The 24,536-nt window shown below is 43.1% G+C and overlaps 1 protein-coding gene across 1 annotated transcript; it reads left to right on the forward strand.

Annotated features, from left to right (window-relative positions):
* Positions 1-3,168: 3,168 nt before the first annotated feature.
* tent5bb (terminal nucleotidyltransferase 5Bb) lies at positions 3,169-11,712 on the forward strand. The gene is made up of 2 exons (XM_056400261.1): positions 3,169-3,769; positions 9,970-11,712. Exons 1-2 carry the CDS (start codon positions 3,614-3,616, stop codon positions 10,993-10,995), a joined length of 1,182 nt encoding a protein of 393 aa, XP_056256236.1. The 5' UTR covers positions 3,169-3,613; the 3' UTR covers positions 10,996-11,712.
* Positions 11,713-24,536: the final 12,824 nt, after the last annotated feature.

The raw sequence follows: 24,536 nt of genomic DNA on the forward strand, positions 1-24,536 counted from the left end.
CAAGTAAGGCGAGCAGTGAAAAAAGAAAGTGATGAACAGAATTAAATTTTAAAAAGTGGATGAAAATATTCCTGCAAACGCAGTGGTTAAGTTCAAGTTCAGAAATAGTTTTTATGAAAGTTCATAATTGTTCTATAAGTGTTACTTTAACAGCTGGAAGAAATAAACTAGCAGGCTTCACAGTTTAAATGTATTAAAAATCAAAAACTGAAATCTCTCATTTAGAGTCTTCAGTCCTTTAATCCAGTTGTTTGTAGAAACCCTTTCAGCAGCAGCTGCAGCTTTGAGTCTTCTTGTGTCTTTACAAACTTTGCACACCTGGATTTGGGCAGTTTATCCCGTTCTTCCTGGCAGATCCTCTCGCCAGATTGGATGGGAAGCGTCTGCGAGCTGCCATCTTCAGGTCTTTCCACAGATGTTCTATGGACTTTGGCCAGGCCACTCAAGGACAGTCAGAGACTTGTCCTGAAGCCAGTCCAGCGTTGTCTTGGCTGTACGCTTCCCATTGTCGGGCTGACAGGTGATCCATTGCCACAGTCTCCGGTCACGTACACTCTTGACTAAGTTTTCTTAAAGGACCTCTCTGTATTTGTTCTGCATTTACCCTGACCAGCCTTCATGTCCCTGCTGCTGAGAACCCACCCCATATGATGCTGCCACCACCATGCGTCACCATGGAGATGGTATGTTTGGCCATTTGATTTTTTAATACATTTTCAATAATTTCTAAAATCATGTTTTAAACTTTAGCATTATAGATTATTAAGTGTAGATTGATTCTCAAAATGACATTTTTTTTCCATTTAAAACTGAATCAACACAATAGAGTGAGCAAAAACTGAAGGGGTCTGTTACTGTTACATCAGGCTGTTTTGTTTTTGTCATTTTGAATCAGGTTTTCACTCAAGCTCCCTAATGCTTCACTGGTAAAGGTTTGGATAAAGTGTTTTTTGGTCAGGATTTGAATATAAAGTGCTCTTCTTTTCTTTTTTTCATTTACTTTCATAAAACTTTCTAATTTCGTGATCAACAATTATTTAAAGCAAACTGCAAGAACGGTTAAAAATAAGGCCATCTGTTATCGTTTGTTGATCTGGGCCTTCAACATTCAAAACAATAAGAAACAGTTGTGTAGGGCTCGTACTGACAAATCTTTACACCATCTCTTTACACCAGGTTCATCTTTAAGTGTTGCATGCCTTGGTGTCTGTCATTGTGGCTGAAACATTTCACTCTTTTGTGACTCTTAGTCTGGAATGATCCTGTGGTCATCAATTATGCTGTCGTGTTATTTGTAAGCACCTCGATGGGCGTTGTTTAACATCACCTATGTACATCAAGATTAACAGGATTGATTACTGTGTGACTCACCCTACTATATATGCAACTTGCGCATTACATGCAAATTTTAAACATGTTTTGCTCGTTGTCATTCTGCTTTCCTTCTGTATTCCTCTGTCAATGACTGTTGTGTAAGAAACACAGACTCTTCTGATTTAAATTGAACAATGATGCATAATGATGAGGTATCATATGATCGGTGGAAAATGATCGGGGATGTTCTGAAATCTCTATTGATCAACTGCAGCAGCCTGGAGCGAATGAGTCTTAATGATGACTTTTTGTTCCACATTATCACCAAGTGCATGACATCGTGCAAAACTGACTTGACTAATACTAATCAGGCCTCCAAAGACCTTTTTCCATTTTTATGTGATTTTCTATTATAATATAGCCTTAGTACATTAAAGGGACTGATCCCTTTACGGAAAAACACCTGATTGGCATTTTGGTTTTGCTCTGATGAATTTCTCATAATTCCCTGGACGGTCGGATGGAAACATACAGTATCTTCTACGTAGCGGAACGAATGTCCTAAACTTTCCAAATCAACAAGGTTTGACGGTATATCAAACCAGATGTCAAGTTCATCAAGTTGAGCTGATGACGGACAGCTGATCACTCGGTCAGCAGCGCTGTAAAGTTGGACTGTTGGTCGGATGGATTACCATGAAATTTTTGTTCATTTTGTTGATTTTATGGAAAATTATCGCGGTGTGGGGGCTGAACTTTGTTTCTTATTTTAAAAAAGTCAAGCATTATTGATATTTATTTTAGATCCTTTACTTGACATAGAAAAAAAAACTTTCCCCTTACATGTCAACATACAGCACTGAGGTGGTTTAACTAATATTATCATTAGGCAAAAAGAATTTAACTTAATTTTATGTACCCACATTTAAGCTGTAATATGTAAATAGAACAACAGTTCTATTACAGACATAACAAAATTGTTAAAAAATGATAGTCACATTATTTTTTAATGAGTGAACCGAACCCACAGTGTCTTGCTGAACCTGGGTTATAATGTGGGCTAACTTTATATGAGACATTTAATTGTTAATTGGGATGAATATTTGTAGAAATAATATTTGGTCATTATATCAATAACAATGCAGTGATTTGTCTGTTTATATAAATGGTCATATTCACTAAAACCTAACTATTTTCCTTCTCTCTCTCTCTATCTTGCTCTCTCTCTCTCTCTCTCTGTATATAAATAATTATATATATGGTATATTTTTTAATTACACTGTACATTCAAAAGCCCAACTAGGGACAAAAGTTGTTCATGCTTCATGTTAAATTGCTTCATCCCTATTAATTCATTAAATAAATAAATAAACTAGAGTAAATCTTACAAGTAAAGGCTGAAATAGAATATGTGATACTCTCATAACTCTGTAATAACAGCTGTGAGTTTGTGCTTCTGTCAGTCAGATGTGATCAAACCACAGACATGCCGTCCTGAAGACTTTTATACAAATAAAATATTTATATATCTTTTTTTTTTTTACTTTAATAAACTTTAATAAATAACAAATAGCACATATATATATTTAAAACATTTCTCCTATCGGCTATATAACACATTAGAGCAGATGTAGGGAGCAACCGGCACAGCTGGAACTTCACGTGCTCAGTTTAAGAGAAGAAGCGTCTTTTAATTGCGTCTAACTAGTAATTACCATATTTCCTACAGTTCTTGAACCTTCCATCTGACGCATGGGAAGTAAGTGTGTGTGTGTGCGTGCGTGTGTGTGTGTGGGTGTGTGTGTGTGTGTGTGTGTGTGTGTGTGTGTGTGGTGTGTGTGTGTGTGTGTGTGTATAGGCTGATTGTAGTCTTCTGTATGTTGAAGCGTTCAGTCTCTGTCCAGCCAATGGGGAGGCTCGCGTTAATCCCAGCTCGGTAAAAACCCAGAGGCGGCTCTAATCTGAACAGAGAGTCAGTGGAGACAGAGAGGGACAGAGGCAGAGGAGGGACTCCAAGTTTCTGTTGTGGACATGTGAGACATTTCTACAAAACTTTCCCGTCGCTTTGTTGCATTCTTTTTTTTTTTTGGAGGTTTGAGAAGAAGGAGCCGGAGAAAGACGCGCCGGTGCTTGTCTGCGTTTTTTCCGCCTCATCCACAGTCATCCTATCATCACCTGCTCTCCTGCCGCCGCCGCCGCCGCCGCTGCCGCTTCCTCCGCCGCTGCTGCTGCCGCTCACAGAAAAGAACAAACAGACCTAAAGACACATTCTCTGGACATTCCGTTGAGTCCGGTCGTCATGTCCTCCGGTGATACCTCGGAGCAGAGTCGGCGGGTCAGCGTGCTGTCTTGGGATCAGGTGCGGCGTTTGGACTCCATCCTGGGAGAGAGCGTCCCGATCCACGGCCGCGGAAACTTCCCCACGCTGTCCGTGCAGCCCCGGCAGATCGTCCAGGTGAGACCACGGTCCATTCAGTTACCTTTTTAATATTCACATTACCCCTCTGAATTAAGTCCGCAGGAGCCAACATGACAGTAGTGATGGAGTAGAGGAATAAAACGTGGATTAACTCACTCAAACAAACTTAAAACCATTAACACGAGCAAAAAATTTACTTTTTTTAATGCAAGAAATAGTGTAACTTCTATTAGTTTGTCTTAGTGGGTGATCAGCTATAACTTCTTTTATTAGAATACTTCCCCGGGCGAGATACATTTTTAATACATGCTGCTTTTTGATTTCTGTTGATTCAGTATAAGAAACAGTTTGAATATCACAAGTGTCATGTTAATTAAAAAAGTGGGAAAAAATAGCTTTACAGTAATCCTCCACCCCCACCTAAGCAAACACACATAGACACACACACACACACACACACACACACACACACACAATCTGTGGAGTGTTGCACTAGACACTTTCTTCTTAAAAATTTCCCACATCAATTGAAGCTACTTCCATAAAATGTGACATAATGTCTCCGCATTGATGTAGTTTTCCACATTTGTCACATGAATAACTTTTTAAATAGAAATAAAAATGTATGTGTACATATAAGATGGACACTTTTCAGTAGATGTCAGATTTCCAAAAAGAAAATAAAGTAAATCCACTTGTTGCTCTAACAATGACGATTAAAATCCCCCTTTGCTCGTCTCGGCTTCGTGTGTTGACACGCACTTTTACAGAATTATATTTGTGCAGTGGTGGGGATTTGTGGCAGAGCTGATTACACTTAAAAAGACATTTGATCACTCTCACTCACAGACATAAGAGTGGGGATGATCTAACACCATGACTACAGTTTTCCACTAGCTCACGAATGCTTCTGCTCCTTAAGTCTTTTTTTTTTTTTTTTTTTTTCACAGCTCTCGTGAAAACGAGGGAGAGATAATGACTCCAGTGAATTTACTAGGAATGAGACGTATAGGAGAAGAGCCTGGGCTGCAATTTTCCTTTACAATATTTAAATGTCTTTGCCTGTAATCCAGGTTTAGGTTTCACTTGAGTGATTCACATTTTCTGTGGTGGCCCTGTGGGGAAGAAAAGACCCTCAGACACACACAGCATTTCAAGGTCCTCTATAATCAGGGAGGCCCCTTCCATCTGCATTGAATGTCTCCGCTAATGTCTTTTTCTTCATTACACAATCCAGTAGACAAGAGGGACCCCAAACATTTTTCTTTCCACGAGCCAGAGCACTTTTTAAAGACCAGTTAGCCCCACTGCTCAGCCGGTGTCTGATGAGAGGCACCAGTGTGTTTTCCTCTGCCCCCCCAGTAGCTGAGTGCTAACACGTTAGCATGTTGGATGTATAGCTTAACCCCCAAAGTAGAAACATGAACACTTTAGTGATCCAGAGATGGTTTTTCTGTATGAAACCTGAACATTTGTAACTTTAACTGTTGGTGAAGTTTGAATTAGCGGTGCTAGCGCTAATGCCTTATGCTAATGCGTTATGAAAAGAAAAGAAGCTACGTTTGAAAAGGTGCATAAAACACATATATATATATATTTGATTTAATTATTTGTATTCTATTCATTTGAAATAACCATTCAACTTCAGAGGTTATACAACATCTCGTGTCAGGTTTAAGATAATGCGAGCTGACAGTGATTAAAACAATCCATATGTCTCAGCTATACCTCTGTCTGGTGCTTATGCTAACGATATAGCAAAGCACGTAGCACATTTACTACAAATAACATTTACTTTACACTTCTCATTGACCATATTTTTGAAGCATGCTGTTTTAAATACTGCACCTGTAAGTGTAGACTGATGTGAGATGTCTGCCGTGTCACGCTGCAGCGAAGGTATTATTTTTGACAAAAATAAAAGCAGATGCCATGTTCACTGTCATGGAATATGTCAGGCAGCTTTCAGGTTTCTGCAAATTGATCTTCATACCATATGGACATGAATGGAAACCAGTGGCTGCCTGGAAAGGAGGAAAAAAAAAAAAAAAACACACGCTGAGTGATCTAAACCACTATGAAATGTTTTGGAAAATGGTTGACAGTAATGTGGGGTATCCATGATTCATGGTAAATTGGCTAAAACATGCAAAACCAAGCACCACCACCAAGTCTGCTCCTTTTAATGTCATTTATTTTTAGCCCACGCACCAGACAGAGCTGTCTACCTGAGACAGATAGAGACGACTTCAGAGCCGTCACATCCTGGGGTGAGGTGACCACCGGATCACACTCCCAGAGGGTCAGAGGAGCCCCTCTCAATGGCGGGTTTGTCTCAGGGCCACATTTAAATAACATCTGTTTGTGGTCTGGTTGTGAGTGAGCCATGGGAGCGAGGGAAGGAAAAGTTTTACCGATACTGGCACTCCCTGACTTCATTTAATGTTGACAGTCATCAGCCCACAGTCTGGGTAATAGGGCGACCATAGCAGGCCGTACCTGGTAGCATCGTACCACATGATGATAAACGCAGATATCCGATGCGTGTGTCATAGCTTATGTAATTTGTTGTGTGGGTTCATGGGGGGGGGGGGGGGGGGGGCTCTGCAGGGTATCGTATTCAAACTAAACTGTTGTGTCTACGGTACATATTTGAGATAGGTGCCACCCACCCACCCCCCCCCCCCCCCCTCTCAGTGACCTGCTTCGACCATTGTGATCTTTTATTTATTTATTTATTTATTTTAAACTGAGAGTAATACTCCACTTTCCTGGATGGCAGCGAAGTCGCCTGGACTTGGAGCAGAAAAGTGAGGGGTGGATTAGTGCCTGTAATAACACTGGGCTTGTGGGTCAGGCTTGACAACGTATCACTGTGGTCAGTGAAAGCCAGTCGCCTGACTCCGCCGTGGCCCTCGCCAGACTGTAAACCGACTCCTCACTGGGCTATTGTTGTGAGATTGAGCAACATGAAGACACCACATGCTTCCTGGGGTCCCCAGAGAGGGTAACCTGGGAAACACACACAGTTTAGATTGTTGGGTAATGATTTATTAATCTTCGTGCTTCTTGGGGAGCAAAAAAGTTTGGACGGCACTGATGGTATCTCTTCAGTTGGATTAAGTTAAAGCGGAGTCTCTGTGTTTAATAGTGCCAAAGTGGCTAACGCTGTTTGATGAGTATTTGTAGGCTTTATATTTGTTCTCTTAGACCAAGGAAAATAAATCTGATTTAGTGTCCTCCTTTGAAGCATCATTCAGACCTTCTCATCAGGAAGTACAATTTGTGACAGATATAATTCATCATTTAACTGAATAAATCAAATATGAAAAGAAAAAGATGAGAGGGTGGTTTATATTGGGTGATTTTTGTAGAATAAAACATACAGCAACAGACATTTTTTACATTAAATTCATACATATAAATTGGTATTATAAGGACTCAATTTATTTGTTCTTACCATACTTACTTTAAGAATCCTATCAAATAAAGTTTGAAGGGTCTGGGACAATAAAATGTCTGTGAACCCTTTAAGCAGATGAACAAACCCTCCACTGTAAACATCCATCAGGTAGAAGAGAAACGGCCCGTGACTCACTCAGGTGAAGTGACCACCCGTGAATAGGAAATTCAAGGAAGCTTTTCAAATCGGAGGAAAAACCATCATCATCATCATCATCATCATCATCTCCCGCTGCCAAGCTACTGTACGACTGAATGGCGGGGTTAGTTTTGGAGTGGATGCGAAGGTCAGGGACTCGTAACTTCTCATTCGCTGTCGCCATTTCCTTGGCAGAAGGCTCGATCTGACTCGCTGCCTGGAGCTCTTATTGGCGTCCGGGGGACTATGGGCTGGTAAATGGCTGGGTCATTTCAAACTGCTATAATAAAAACACATTCAGGCCACAGCTTAAATGAAATACTCAAGGAAACTATTGAGACTGGAGAAGGCAAGTGGAGAGACTGTTATGTGTCGCCAAGGCGTTGTCAACACCAGACAGCCTGGTGTGTTTGCGGCTTTTTTTTTTTTTTTTTTTTTTTTATACAAGGCTTTTCTGCTCGAACGTCAGCGGAAGTGTCTCCCTCTCGCTCGGCTCACCAGGTGCTGGTGCGTCATGTGGGAAATGTACTAGCCGATTTTATGAGTGCTGAAGAACGGGCATGGTGGGGGGGTGGTGGTAGAGCTGGGCTTCCTCATACGTTCCTTTCAAGGACCCCCCCCCCCCGACAGGCAGATTACGGCGTGCTGTTAACTCGGACCAACTGTTTAAGTCTGAGGTCAGAGCAAATACTGCTGTGGGTTTCCCTTTGCTGGATTCCCCCTCCGCAGTTTGTCCACTGACCCTGTGAAGCCATGTGTGTTTTCACTCTACAAAGCAAATGACCCTTTTTTCTCATTTGGAGTCTGAAATCATATGTTCTCTTTGCTAAAGCTCGGTTACAAAGTTCAATATAAATAGCTAACTGCTAATATACTTTAAGTGTTTTTGTCTCTCGCTGGGTTTATGTGACAGAGAACTGGCGGATAAACGTATTTATCATCGTAACCTTTGTGCTCTGAATCAGAAGTGTTAGCCGAGCTAGCCATAAACACTGGAAGCTAAGGGAAGATTGTTTATCATTTTATAAATCCCTACACAAACATAAATTCTGAAATTCAGGGCGAGTTGTATTCTGTAACTATTTATTAGCAAACAATAGTTTATTCATCTTGTACTAATGGGCAGCATTTCTAGCTAGGTAGCTACAACATCCAACAGATAAGTGACTCTAAATCCAAATTTCTAAACAACCAGATACAGCATGTAAATATGAGCTTTAGAGACATTTTCAGGAGTTTTTTCTTAAATATTTTGGACAGAGCTAAGCTCGTTGTTTCCCCTCGTGTTAAGCTCGGCTAAACGCGCTAGAGTCCAGCTCGCTGCCTGACGCACGGACATAAAATCTGTCGTCTTATGGGATTCTTGGAAAGAAAGCGAATGTGAACATTTTCCAAAAATGTTGAACTCATTCATTTAAAATCATTTTTATCTGGAAACAGTTGGCTGTTATCCACGAAAGCAGAAACCTGAGGAGATTACAGCAGGTGAAGTCAAAGGGAGGGAAAAACGAAAATGAATTGCAACATAAAAAGTACATTACTCATTTGACTTCCCCTAATTTTGTGTATTTTCTGGCCGCAGTAACTGCTGAAAAAACTGACAATCACAACAAAATATGCAAGAAAAATAACATTCTGCACCACAAAGTAGTCCATCAGAATCCTTTGTAACTGTTATTAAAGAGAGATTTATCGGATAAATTTATGAAGTTTAAATTCTGATAGGATTACCTGGATGTCCGTCTACATGGATTGACAGCCAACAGCCGATCCCGATGGCTCAGCGAGTGCGTCTTCGAGCGGACAGCTGTGTTATGGACTTATTGTTTAGTGTCGTTTGACCGATGCAACAGACAGGAAGCATAAACATCTCAGCTGTCTGTAGCTCAGCACTTTTCCCAAGTATCGCATCAGTGTATGCACGGTGTGTGTTCCAATAACCAGATAAACCCTTTTCCTTGCCAAAGAGTGTTTATAGGACAGCAGAGGGGGAGATCATATTTTCTCAATACAGGCCACAAGTTTAACAGTTCACAGCTTTTTTTTAAATTTAGAAGTCTCTTACAGCAGACAGGCACCGACTTGTCCTTTTACACAGCTTATCTCTGTTGTGCTGATGTTAACATATATACATTGTACAGTAAGTCTGCTCTATCAGCCTCTCAACTCAGTACAAGTCACTGCACAGAATGTAGGGCGCCTCAGGAAACAAGATCGGTTATGGATGACGATACCATTCTCTGAGTGGTGGACCTCTTAGCAACCACTTTGTCAACAGTGTCCTCTAGCAATACACTGAAAGCCTACCTGCTTCAGGAATCTGCCACTGGCCTCACCTGGCTTTCCCTTCATGCGATGAAATATTCAAAATATGCTACAAATCCTGCAGCTGCAAATCTTTTATTACTCTATCAAGGTTTTTCATTCATAACAAACTTGTAAATTTTGCTTTATATTCAAATGGCAGCACATCAGATTGTTTTATTTTAAACTTTTATTTTATTTTAAAGGAGATAGCAGCTTTTTTTTATTTTTTATTTTTGCATGTACGAACTTGTGTTTTCTGTGTCAGCCTCTTATCTGTTTTGTGGATACCCATAACTCAGCTTTCCCTCCCTTTCTCTGTATCTTTCAGGTGGTCAGGGCTCGACTGGAGGAGCGAGGCGTGGTGGTACGTGATGTCAAGCTGAACGGCTCGGCAGCCAGCCACGTGCTGCACCAGGACAACGGCCTTGGCTACAAAGACCTGGACCTGATCTTTGGCCTGAATCGAACTGATGACAAAACCTTCCGGCTGGTGAAAGACGTGGTGCTGGACTGCCTGGTGGACTTCTTGCCCGAGGGAGTGTGCAGGGAGCGAATCACAGCCCTCGCCCTGAAGGAGGCGTATGTGCAGAAACTGGTGAAAGTTTGCAATGAGACGGACCGCTGGAGCCTCATCTCGCTGTCCAACAACACCGGCAAGAACGTGGAACTAAAGTTTGTGGACTCCCTGCGAAGGCAGTTTGAGTTCAGCGTCGACTCCTTCCAGATCACTCTGGACTCGTTGCTGCTGTTTGACCGCTGCTCGGAGACGGCCATGTCTGAGACCTTCCACCCAACAGTGCAGGGGGAGAGCATGTACGGAGACTTTGAGGAAGCTCTGGGTCACCTTTGCTCCAAGACTATCGCCACCCGCAGCCCAGAAGAGATCAGAGGCGGCGGGCTGCTGAAGTACTGCCACCTGCTGGTGCGCGGTTTCCGGCCGTCCTCCGAGGCTCAGATGAAACAGATGCAGCGCTACATGTGCTCGCGCTTCTTCATCGACTTCCCCGACATAGGTGAGCAGCAGAGGAAACTGGAGGCGTATCTGCAGAACCACTTTGCGGGCATGGAGCACAAGCGCTACGAGTACCTGGTGACGCTGAGGCGAGTGGTGGACGAGAGCACGGTGTGTCTGATGGGCCACGAGCGCCGGCAGACGCTGGCGCTTATTTCCGCCCTGGCGCTGCGCGTAATGGCCGAACAGAACGCTATCCCAGCTCTGGCCAACATCACCTGCTACTACCAGCCCGCTCCCTATGTCAGAGACGTCAACTTCAGCAATTACTACGTGGCACAAGTTCAGTCACCCATCGCCACGTGCAGTAACTCTTATCAAACGTGGCTGCCTTGCAGCTGAGCAATGTCTTAGGATGTCTGGAGAGCTTTCCGTTTTAACTTTACGTTGATGTAAGCTGAGCATTTATTAGCGTGCTCGGTACCTCTGTAGCAATGTGGCTTTTTGTTTTTAAGGCCCAATGTGGACGGAAAGGAATTAATCTATCTTTGTTTTTTTTGTTTTTTTTTTGCCAAATCTTATATCAAAACCATTCCACTAAATTATATTGATTAATACTGCTGTAAAAAAATAAAAAAAAAATTCTCATTCGAGCCATTATAATTATACCTTATTTTTTTTTAATTCTGTTGTCATTTCATAACCAGTGTGGACATGCATGGACAAATATGAAGGGTTGATATGTGACGGAGGAACTTTGTTACTTCTCTTTCTTATCTGATGGAGGCTTGTGATTCGTGTCTTTAACGAAATGTAAATACTTGGTACGAAACGAAACAGAGAGCTGTTTTTTTTGTTTTGATTTTTTTTTTGTTCTGTCTGTGGTTTCATCTGACCTGATTGAGAGGGGAAAAAGAGGACCAAAGAAATACTTTCTTGTGTAGCATGACAAAAACAAAGAACTGTATGTGGTTCCAAGTGCCTGAAACTGACCAATGTCTTTATACAAGTTGCATTGTAAGAACTGTTTTTTGAAACTTTTTTCAGGTTACTGTACATTTCTATATCAAGGGTCAGGGTATTTGTTTTTAAATCATTAAAAAATGACAAAAATGTAAAGATGTGGTACATTGGTCTTTCTTTACACTTCCCCCTGACGCTCACAAGATGAGGACAAGCTATTTTGATGTGCTCCAGTTGGACTCACATTATTCCGGGGATGTGCGTCATGAATGCCTACTCTATCTCTATTCTCTGTATCTGACTGTCTCACTTTCCGTGTCTCTAAAGATCTTTTTCATTATCTATCTTTCACTATCTTTCTCAATCACACACAAGCTCCACAGTGTGTTGTCTGTGCTCTGTCAGCCAGACACTGACTGACTGGAAACAAACACTTACTTGTTCAAGCTCGAGAGTCCCCTGAGCCCGAGCCTATACATTAGCCATTTCCTTCCACTTGTGCATCCGACCAGGGGTTTCCTCGGCTCCGTTCGGACAGGGGAGATCGCCGTCGCTTGTCTTTGATGAGTTGAGCTCTGAGGGGGCAGCTGAGGACCAGGTGGTGAAACGGGACTGCTGGCTTTTCAGCGAAAGTAATGATGCAATTCCAGCACTTCACTTCCTGAATGATCAAAACAGTTCAACATTTCATTCCCCGCTTAGACCAACATTCCTCCCGTTTTTTATCCTAATTACTTTTGCATGGGGGATGATTTCTTGAGATTTAGTAGAGCATGAAATGGCATGTTGCTGGGACACACCTGTTTACTGTTGCCTCCGTCTGACGGAGACAGAAAGCACTTGGCCACAAAGCAAGTGCTGGAACACTTGAGTGAAGCACTCAACTGATTTCTTTATAAAAGTTAATTTGGAAGCAAAGCGTCTGTCGGAGTGATTAAGGGGGCGAGATATAAATGCGACGAGGGAAAATTTCCTCGCTGGGTTAGCTGTCAGACTCGTCTGCACACTGCTACAGAAACACTTAAGGAAACACAGAACGCCCCTGGAGATTTCCACTGGAATAAACACGTATTAGCGTCGTGACTGAGACGGCGCTTGTCTTATCTTTAACAAACCAGTGATTCCTGCGACTGGGGACCGGACCTCAAGAGTCAACCCAGAGCGCTGTGAGGTGCATCTCTGGAAGTGTATAATAATAATTAACAAACTACAGCAAGTTGTCAATGTTTTGAAGGTTAATTAGCTCAAGTTTAATCTCGATGAAGTCTTGTGGCTCTGATTTGTTGATCTATTCATCTGTTGCAACAAATTCTTTGGTCCAAACTGGAATATCTCAACAACTACTTAATGGATTGTGATGGACATTTGTTCATTCATGGTCCCCAGAGGATCAATCCAGCTACTATTGGTTATTCTCTGACTTTCACCCTAGTGCTTCTATGAGTTTGACACTCTGGTACCCAGAGGATAAATCCAGATTATCTTGGTGATCCCCTTTCTTTTCATTTAGCACCACAAGCTGGTGAAACATGTAAACTTCTACTTCTACTTTGGCAAAGATATTCATGGTCCCCAGAGGATCAATCTTTCACTCTTCCTCCAGGAGCACCATGAGTTGACTTTTTTGTTTTTTTGTATGAAATGTCTCAGCAACTATTGGATGCATTGCCATGACCTTTAGTGCGGTTATCAGTGGTCCCCAGAGGATGAACCCTAATGATCTTGGTGATCCCCTTTCTTTTCATTTAGCACCACAAGCTGTTCAAAATTACAAAAATATCTGGTGAAACATGTCAGCATCTACTTGATTGCACAAAATTTTTGGCACATGTATTCATGGTTTCCAGATGATGAACCCTTCATGACTTTGGTGATTCTCTGACGTTTTCTCTAGCGCCACCATGAGGTTGACATTTGTAGTTTTGAGTTAAATGTCTCAACAACTATGAAGTGGATTTCCATGACTTTACCTTGGCGTCCACAATGGTATGAGTTGAGGAACATAATCTATACATATTTGATATTCACCACTCGTAATGCTTCAATATTTCTTTAGCGCTGATCGATGATCAGGGCTCTTATGAAGGAAGATGTCACTTAGGATGAGAGTATATGCTTCATCATCTTGGACTGCCAAAAGATATTATTATTATTTTAATTAATGGCAGTTGTATGCGACATTTTCCAAACATTACTTACTTACAAATCTACCTCCTAAATCCAGAGTGTAAATCTGTGCGTTTTTGTCACCAGTAGGTTGGATTCGTTTGGGTCAGATTTAAAGCTCTGGATTAAATTTGGTACAAGGAGTCATGTTCCTCACAAGATGAATTAGGTCATCCCCTGGCTTTCCACTTAGAACCGTCATCAGATCAAAATTTCAGTTTATCCTCTCCTTTGGTTTATGAGCAATTACCTCAAAACTATTGTCATTTATCAGCCTCAGCTGTACTTGTGTTTAGTTCTAATAACCACATTTTTACCTCACTGTGCACCTGATAACATTAACATTGACATTGTGTGAGAATGCTAGCATGCTAGCGTTAGCATTCAGTTCTATTGCTTCTGTGCTGTCCAGTCTCAAAGACTGGCTGACATGGCTGTTTGACTATTGGTCTTGTTTTTACATAAAATGTGACTTGAGTTAATTAATCATGGACGAATCCAGATGCTTTGAAGGTTTGTGGTTTGTGGCTTTATGCCGACAAGGTTGTTTCTTGTTTCTGCACCAACACAGTTTCTCGGGGAGTAGCTGAAGGATTTTTCTAAGTCATGTACCTTAGATTTAAGGCAAGGGAAGGTTTTTTTTCCTGGACAAATACCACAGATAAATCTGACACTGCGGTGAGCACTGTGGTTCATACTGTTCCACAGTGCACACCAGCTCTCAACAGCTTGGCCTTCTCAAATCCCCCCCCCCGCCTTGTCCTCCCCAGTCTACGTGGGTGGGCCCTTGTGGGTTCGACTCCCACCACAGACACTGATGCTCAAAAAGGTCCTGTTATCATTTCATCCCTCCGTTCAGTGTCAGTCTGCTGTGAAGAGTAATCTGTGTCTGATGTTTCGCAGTGTGCATGTTGTTCAGGGATGCCGTAGGTTTGCGTGTTGTGCCGATTAGATTACGGTGGATGGGGGGGCGATGGGAAGGGTCGGGATGGGTGCGGAGCCGAGAGTGGTCTCCAGTGTAACAAACTGTTCACCATTGTCGACTCTCGGCTCCCTCGCTGGGTGTGTTGGCTGCCTGGGGAGTTTGTAATGGAGAAACAAATTTGTTCTCAGATAAGATGCTACACGGGTGGCTGAATCTTCTCAAACAAAAACAAACTTTTAAGAGCTTTCCTGAAGGAGGATGTTAAAGGAATATTAATCAGGGAAAATCAGAGGAGGAGGCAACAAATTGAAAGACATATTTTATTTCAACTATGCTTTCCCAGTTTTTGTAGTTTTTTCCATAAAACAACCACATGTGCGAAAATTCAGGTTTGAGATACAATGAAAACAAATAAAAATCTTTATATTCAAGAATGATTGAATCAGATTGATTCTGATTTCAGTCTTTAAAATTGAAGAATGAAGGAAGTGGTCCTGAAGTTTTTCCTATAAAGCTGTTTTACTGGACTGGGTGGCAATGCTCCATCCATCATCATGTCGTTAGCAGGCGAGTCCCAGGAAAATCGCAGGATTTCTAATTGTAGGATCCGTGGATATTCAGAGCAGCGTCACCATGGTGATGTTTATTTGTTGTCCTGAAATGCAAAAAGGGGGCTGCCTGTACCATACAGTGGGCAATAAAAAACTACGCATCCACCTTGACATTTTGCTGCATTTTTCTGTGCCACAAAATGAGTTTAAAACCTGTTTATTGGGGAAGATTTCTATCAAAAATAGTGAAAATGCATGACATTTATGTGCAAATCCAATGGCTATGAAAAATCTATTTAGCTACCGTTTTGCTCACTTGGGCTGATGTGGCAACGATTCATTCATGAGTAGATTTTAGGTCGACACAGTCTGAGGTTTACAGTTTATTCTTGGCCTTGGAAAAAAAAAAACAGCAGTTGAGATGTTGTTTCTACAAGACAGGTGTCGTTGTCGTGCCGTTGGACGTCCTGGTGACATTGAAATAGTCTGCTTCCATCATTAACTGGCATTTTTTTTTAGCTATTATTCAAAGGTATACAATATTTATTCTGCAGCTTTATACATCTTACACCTCCAAAGTCCTACAATGGTCCAACTCACTGACGTCTATAAGATGTTTTAACTGTGTCATCTTCAAGACAAAGGTTCGTCCTTGCGTGACATACAGTGCCCGTAAACATGAAAGTATCCGCCTGAAAGTGCCGATCTGTCGAGGGTGTATCCCGCCACCGCTGGGAGTGGCGATGATGAAAATCAAGGGTTGTGATATAAGAGAAAGTTTCAGAACTAAAGCTACTAAATGGACTTCGTGGTGTCAACCTTGAGCAATGTCACTTTATTGCATATTAAGAATCATTTCAAGAGAATAGTCCCTTCCACTTGTTAATACTCAAGCGTTATGTGGAACATCTGTGCCACAAGAAATTTGATTCCAGTTGCTTCAAAGAGAAAGAGAAAGAAAGAAAGTCGCTCTTCTGAACTATAAAACTTCAGAGAAACAATGAAATTTTTTTTCTTCTCTAATTTCACATTTGAGGTCAATTGGAGAAAAATAAGAACAGAAATAAAATGTCACCAAACTCCCAATAAAGAGCAGCTCAGTGATGAATCAATCAACAGCGCCAGGCAAGTCGTAATTTTCCTAGACCGACACATACTGTGTAATTCTTTCAGTAGCCGAATTTATTTTTCCAAAACAAGCAGAACAGAAGTGTTCTTAGATGCATCCAGAGCGCTCACCGCTTTATTTGAACAAATTAGTGACTAACCTGTAATTTACAGACAGCATCACAGGCAGTTGAAAGAAACCTAGGTCTGTGTTTTCATGACAAATAAGGGCTGGGGCACAGACGGGCTGAGCACCGAATTCTGTTGAGTCACTCCCAGACTGAAAATAATGAACTGTATTTTTAAGAGAGTGTCCCAGACCACTGAGGGTGTAGACTATAAACAGAAAGAGACACCGTGCGAGCGCACGACACAATTTTTTGGTGGGAGATTTGCTGAATGGAAATGTCACGTCTCCAAATGGGCCAGGGATTTTTATATATATATATGTACTGTGTGTGTATATATATATATATATATTATATATATATGAAATGGATCCACACAGCCACTGCAGCCGAAACGTATGGTATCATACCAACATCTGCTCAGTCCAAACACCAGCCTGCTTTCATTTGGTTTAGAGGAAGATGGGGGGGGGGGTTCTCTCTTTCCCTTATCCGACCAGCTTCCTGACAGCCACAGTAAACACTGGCACTCTGAAAGGTCATACTGTTTGTCACCCATGGGCCCCCGCGAGGAGCTCTCCTCTCATAAATATTAATGGCCACTGTACCGAATGGGGCCACTGACTTTTAACAAGGGGTGTGGAGGATGGGAGGGAGGACTCGCTCCTCTTTTTAACGCTGCGAGAGGCTCCTCCACTGCGGGGGCCATGGGAAAACAGAAAGAGAGAGAGAGGGCAAAACTGGAAAAGTCTGGCCCCCGATGCAGCCTCTGGCATATGGATCTTCTTAGCCCAAACCCAGTCCAGTGAACGGGGCTCATCCGGATCCCCCGTGGCTTTGATTGCCTGGTGCTCACGTTGTTCTTTAAAAGTGAAATCATCGATAGCAGACGGTTTTGATTCCGACCGCATCAGCTAAACCAACAGCTCTAAACTCAGATGATTGATTATCCTCCAGTCACTCCAAACCTTCAACTCATCCAGCTGGGGCTACTACTGTGTGGTGAACTCATGTTTATCAGTTGGCCTCAGACTGCTTATATAACAATCCTTACATAATAATATGAGCCACACAGACTGGTTATACCACGCTTCCCCCCCCCGAGGTCCACTCCATATTACTCACGAACCTCGGCACATCTGGTTGTCTGCTGATTTCAACCAGAGCCAAATGATACGCAGACAGCAGCCAGGATGGGCAAGAAACGAAAAAAAAAAAGCAGCTTTATTTTGGTCCAAGAAAACCAACCATGAGTCTGAGCGAACTGGGGAATAAAAAATTGGGAAAACTTTGGAGGGATGTTTGCTTGATTTGGAATCGTTTGTATTTCAAACAAATTTCCCCCGGCCTTTAATCGCTTTCCTTCCCGAGAAATATGCTTTCTGTGGAACTCGTGATGAGAAATCATCCAGGTAAGTACGCGCAGCGTTTCACAGGATCCTGATGGAGGCCGGTATAAAATATGTTAGTCGACTCATAAAACTTCAGGTCTGAAAATTATTATTTTAAGTGTGCTGCATATACCTCCTGCCTGCTGGCGCTGGGGGCTCGTTTTCCTCTCAAATTGGATTTCCCAGGGTTACACGCTGTACATCAAGCCTCGCAAAGAGAGGCAACATTTCACTGGCACTGTTGACGTTTCCTTATGAAATACGGCTCAGCGGGCAATGGCATCAGGGCGCCGTGCTGAGAGGGAGGCAGCGAGAGGTTGATGGATGAGCCACAAGGCAGGGGCTTCAGCTCCACTCGCGGCAAGCAAAGGGGGGGGGGGGTGACATCTGATCTGCCCAGGTGGGGAAGGACAGGCCTGCTTCTGTTTCCATCTAAACCTCTGCCTTCTGTATCTGCCAGGGGGGGTGGGGGGAGGGGGTGTATCCCGTCTTGACCCCTACTGTTCACGTGTCAGATAATCCTCAGATTCACCTCTGTGTAGCTGCAGGCGATTGTCACGACACAATCATCTTCATGTATGTCGTTAACCGAAGGTTGATTACTCAATCAACGACACTCGCTGCTCACTGATGCAGTCAGAGTTCGTTCCTACAGTCTGTCAAAAACCAGGAACAAAGTCGTAAATGAGAAGAGAGGAAAAGTTTAGTGTTGGCTCATGAGCAGACAAGACAATTTAATGACACTGTGATATTTTCATATGCTCAAAACCTGACCAAACATGACAACACTAAACTCATACAGACAGTTCCTGAAAACAAACAAGATTTAATATGTTAATTACAATTTCGTGCTGTAAAGCTCCATATTTTACACTTTTCCTGTGTTTTATTTTGAAGTGTTGATCCATAAGAAGATATATTTGTGGTTTTAAGTAATAAAAACCATCTAATGTAGTTTTACTTCTCCTTTCTCAGGCTTCTCTCTGGAGCTCTAGTAACAACAGGTCGGTGAGCCAATCAGAAGAGAGGAAGCTCTGAATCTCTCTTCTGATTGGCTGACTGTTTTCTGAGTGATCCAATAAAAATATAGCAGATTTTAGGTAAAAACACTCCAACAAACCAAATCCTGCAAGGTTTGGATGGTGGGTCCAGGTGGGCGGGGCTTGGTGACTGCTTTGTTGTGACATCACAAAGTTCCAGAAGTCCTGACGGCTGGTTTTAAGGCTCAGTTTCTGAATACAGGCTGTGTGCATTTCTCTGTGGACTGAGGCTTTGATACTTTCACAGAATTAATAAAGAACCTAGAGCTGATCTATAATCAAACTACACATGGACAGAGACCTTCAGACTGGATGGGACCTTTAAACTTGAGGCACAGCTAGGCTAGCTGTTTTCTCCTCCTTCCAGTCTAAGCTAAGCTAATGTAGGTACAGACAGAAAGGCAAGGAAGTGCAGTGTATTTTCTAAAATGTCATATTATTCTTTTAAATCTCACGAAACAAACACTGAAATGCACATTACAAGCCATGGACATGAGATCATGTGGAGATAATTCCGACGCCATTTTCAGTGGCGAGCTTGCATAACAGGTTTAAGCCAATAATTACCCACTGGTTCAGTCAGCTTAAAAACTCCCCCAGCTGAAAGTGACAAGTTTACAGCATTCATATCACTTGGCATGCAGGAGGATCAGTTTGGTGAACAAAAAGGAACTGGCTGGAAAACACGGGGAGGTGAAACATACGTCCCTCTGCTCCAGTTCCCACGCACTGACTCACTCAGATTAGTTGAGTCATAATCGCTGGCCCACACGATTTACATGCAAACCGCCTCCGTCGCCTCTTCTCGTGTTGCACCTGTTACTGCTGATGTTTCAGGATTTATTTGCGGATCTGTGAAACCAGTCTGTACTGCAGTAACATGCTGGGTTCTGAAGGGATCTATATTATTGATCTTCAGAAGTTAGGAAATTGGTTTGACAGAAACAAAACAAAACAAATACACAAAAAAAAACTCAAGGTCCACTTGCTAGCTTTTTTTTTTTTTTTTTTGAATAGCTTTCAACCGGATCTCACAGCCTCCATTTGTTGAATGTGAATGTTCACTCTTGGAAATAGTTTATGGAAACAAAGCAAAACTAAATAAATGAACTTACTGGCTTTTTCTAGAGCTCTCAAAAGCATCTCATGTCCTTCATCAGTTGAATCATAACTCAATGTCCACTTACTAAATTTTTCTGCAACTTTCAACAAGATCTTGTGGCCTTCATCAGCAGCACAGGTATCGTGTGCAGCATTGTGTTTACACCTGAGCCATCACTATGACAACTGAGGAATTTCCTTTTCACTAATGAAAGCCACAAGTTGCAGATGAAAGCTATGGAAAAAAGCTAGTAAGTGAATTTTCAGGTTTCTACGCAGAAACTGGACCTGCAGGTCGGTTCACCGCCCGAACGTCATGAAGTCACGTCACACATGTTTTAGTTTTTTCACAGCCGTGGACTCTTTTCCTCACGGTCAAAAACATCAATCATCGTGTCGTCAGTTCTGTGTCGGCTTCATTACCAGCTGCATAATCACCCCCCCCCCCCCCCCCCCCCCCCATTTAATCTACATTTCATTTCACAAAGTGTGAATTATACAATGGCAGCTTCTCTCATCTCCAGCCATCCTCGCCTCCCCTCCTCTCCTTCCTCTCCTCTCCCTCCCTCTTGCACCTCGGCACATTCATCCTCTTTTTTCGCCTTTCTCAGATTGATCAAATATTTGCTCTTCTTGGGCCCTGGCCTGTTTATTTTCTGGAGTGTGTTTTGAGCCGTGGTCTGGCCTGTGCGGTGGCTCAACAGTGCCGTCTCAGACGTCCCAGTGTTTGGCTTAACAGCTAGGGGACGGAGGCCGGGCCAGGTCCGGGGCTCTGAGTGCGCCGGCAACATTGGCTGCTCTCCCTCCGCCGGGGCAAACTGGTCCTGTGAGTCTCACACACTGCGGCCATTCACTCTCCCGGCACACACAGGATAGAGTATGGATTGTTTGGAGGCCAGTGGCAATGCCAGGAATGCTGAGCCCTAGTTCCTCTCTGGGAAAAAATGGTATTTGGTTCTCTCTCTCTCTCTCTCTCTCTGCCTTTGAAAGGTTGCAGCAGTCTGATGAGAGGGATCACTAGGTGCATTAACCGACCTGTTTCCTCTTTCCTGCAGATTCCAGCCTGGCCAGTCAGAGAGGGCCTCCCAGCCAGAGGAATCCTAAGGAGACTCACTGCCTTCCACATCGGTATTTCCTGACCCAGTCCCCACATCCCCAGTGGCTCATTCACAGTTATAGGAAAGAAAAAAAACAGAAAGCTATATGGGGATGCACACATAAAACATCCATCTTTAACTCAGCATTGGCAATAAACATCCATTTAGAGGTTCAAACCATGGGCTGTAAAAAAAAAAAAAAAGTACCCATGTGCTGATAGAAGCTAATTTCCATATTTTCTATTTTTTTTTTTTTATATTTTAAATCTGCTTTTGTATTTATTTTATACCAGAGAAACACAGTGACTTAACTAGCTGCTCATTGGCTGCGTCTCTGCTCCTCATCAGGTCTGTGATGATCCCTCACAAGTGCGTATTATCATCTTCATTTGCCTCAGTGAACACAGGACAGGGATGATCTTTTTCGGCTTAAACGGTTTTGCCATATGCGAAACCATGATCGCCGAGGCGTGCGGACCCCGCACATCCCTGCAGATCTAATTCGTCCAATCTCAGCCAGGGGCTGTGCGTGACCGTGTGTCCACTTAACAACTCAAGCTACTGCGCCCTGTGAATGTAATAAGAGCAAGAGCGGTCAGAGAGGATATGAAACACACTCCAAAAGACATCGGGTTGTAAATCTGGAGTTGTCTAAAAAGCAGAAATAGGTGAGTACTTATTTATTAAACACTGCGGAGGCACAAGTGATATCAGGTGGAAAAGGGATTTCCCTTCAGTTTTATTTATTTATTTTTTATTTTTTTAAAAGTCCCAGAAGATTTCATATTAATTTCCCTTCCAGCTTTGTAAACAACAATTTCAGCAAGTTACAGAAGTGCAGGATTAACAGAACAGTTCCTCAAACTTGAATAAATGCAGGCATCAAGGGGCCAAGTGGAGAATTCAGTGGGAAAAAGCGCTGCAGTATCCAAAACCCAGTTGGTCTATCAGATTCATTTTATGGCAAAAAAAAAAAAAAGGGGCTTCAGAAAACACTTTTCGAACACTCACCGATTCCTCCCGGGCTGCTGTCGGCCCTGTGTGAAATTCTGCTTTCTGTGTGTCTACACATGCCAGAGGAAGATCCCCGGGGGTGAAATCTCATCCCGTCCTCCTCCTCACCGAGACCCTGCTCTTGTCCTCTGGGATCGTTCTCAGCAACACATAATGAGCAGATAACTTCTATCAGTGTTGAAGTTTCTCAGAGTTCAGTTCACACAGATTCAGATGAGCTGCTCTGAGTGATTCCTACACCCACATGTATCCCCGTCCGCCGGCCGTTAGCACGTTACTGTTCACCACCACCGACTCACAGACGGCTTTGTTATAATCAAACACTTGGAGTCTGACGGGGCTCCGCACCCCCGCGTTGTTTGAATTTGAATACCAAGCGCTAGTCTGCAAACGCACACCGGGCGCCTGAAACCATTGGGCGCTGCCGTGAAACAGTTCTTCTTCTGATGTTTTTTTGGCGGTTGGCACGCAGCTTTATGGTGCATTACTGCCACCTTCACCAAAAACTCGAGTGTGTTCATGTTCACTGTATAAGAAGGAGCAGCTACTGATTTATGTAGCTTAAAGATAATAATAATGATAAGCTGCACGGACGACCAATGGGCTCGTGTTTTTTACAGAAGTCTGTTTTTGTTTTGTTTTTTTGGCATGTCACCGAACAAACTTATCCAGATCGCTTTCGACGCGCTTCGTTGATCAAGACGCTGATTCTGTCTTTACCGGTGGATCCGGTTCTACTTGCCAAAGGGGTTTATAATTAGTGTCAGTACTGTCCGGTTTCATCTGGTGGATTGTACTTTAACTCAGCCGGCAGGAGCAGTTGGAGAAGGCCAGACGTAAAAGGAGACTGATTAGTGCACAGGTTTGCCAAAGACATGAATGCTAATGTGTAAACAGGGCGGTTTGCTAACATGTTAGCCATAAAGTCAAGGTTCTGTTTATAGCAGATGTCATCTCTATGTAGTTAGTCATACTGGCCGTTCCAGGGGGCTTCTGTTTCAGTCAGACTCAGGAATAAGTGTTTGAAATGATTAATGTGAAAATTATGTTGATTCGGAAATCTGGTGTGACGCTTCGTTTCCCCGAAACTCACCGGCAGCGTTCCCGGGTGCAAATATGAACGTCATGAGGAAAAGTCAAGGGGTTAAAGTCGGCGTTATTAGGTTTCATTCCCAGTGGATCAGAAATGTCTGTACGAGGTTTCAACCGCAATCAGTGCTGTAGTTGTGAGACATTGCGGGCTCGGTCTAGTTGTTGGAACTGGAACACCTTCCCTGAAGTCGGATCTCTGACAAACCTCATCAACCCTGACCTCAAAATCCAAGATGGCTGATCTGCGCATCAACGGGAGTGAGAGCTGCAGTGACATACTGTTTATTGGCACTTCTGTCTGTATCTGTGGACATGTTGCTGTGGTGTTTGTATAACAACAACAACAACAACAACAACAACAACACCCGACCTCAGGTGTTACATCATTCCTGGCTCCAACATCCGACTTCCCGGGTAAACGGGAACAGCTCTCGTCGAGCATATTTTCAGAGCCATGCTATGTCGTTATGCTAAGCTAGTCTAACCACGCATCGACTCTAGCTCTGTATCTACTCCCCTATAACACGTCAGACTCACAACGGACAGTTTAAAAGCCGTTATTACCCATGATGCAACACGACTGCCAGAGTTATATTAGTGGCTGATGTAGCCTGGAGCCGACGTCGACTGACAACACATGAAGTGGTTTGTGTCACAGTTTTTTTTTATTCCCTTGTGTTTCTGTTTCCGTTTAACTGTTCTCCCGAGTGTCTCCTCCTCCTCTGTGTGTGTGTGTGTGTGTGTGTGTGTGTGTGTGTGTGTGTTTTGGGCTGCTTGGCTTCTCTGCTCCTGGCTCCACTTCACACCTGCGGTTAATCATCTCATCAGGCTCAAAGTTCGAGAACTCCGGCTTCCCCCTCCGCTCGTCGCCAGGTTGTTCAGTCTACGATTCAGTAGAAATGCTCTCCGCCACTTTTCTTTCCTTGAGTAAATTCCAGTGTGAGTTGCTGTTTCCCTCGCGCCCGTTTGCTAACAGTGCGTCTGCCGTCACCCATCACACTGTCCCACTGTCACACTGTCCCACTGTCACACCGTCCCACTGTCCCACCGTCCCACTGTCCCAGCCGCAGATCTCCCTGCAAACACTCAAGCTGCAACCTCCAGCCGAACTCTACCTGCCGCCTGCCTCCCCTTCCCTTCCATACTTTATATCAAACCACCTTAAAACCTGCTCACCTGGGGGCGACCCTGTAGCTGAGTCGTCAGGGGCGCAGATTTGCCGCGAGCAGCGAGTCCTCGGTTCGACTTCCTGCTGGTCGGAAACTTCGCTCAGTGTCGTCGCCCTGCTCCTCTATTCCTGTATTTCCTGTCAAATCGTCACATGCTTGTGGACACGATATCTCAGTAACGCCTCGATGGAACTGCGTC

This window comes from Seriola aureovittata, chromosome 16 (genome assembly GCF_021018895.1).
Source record: "Seriola aureovittata isolate HTS-2021-v1 ecotype China chromosome 16, ASM2101889v1, whole genome shotgun sequence".
Taxonomy (NCBI): Eukaryota; Metazoa; Chordata; class Actinopteri; order Carangiformes; family Carangidae; genus Seriola; species Seriola aureovittata.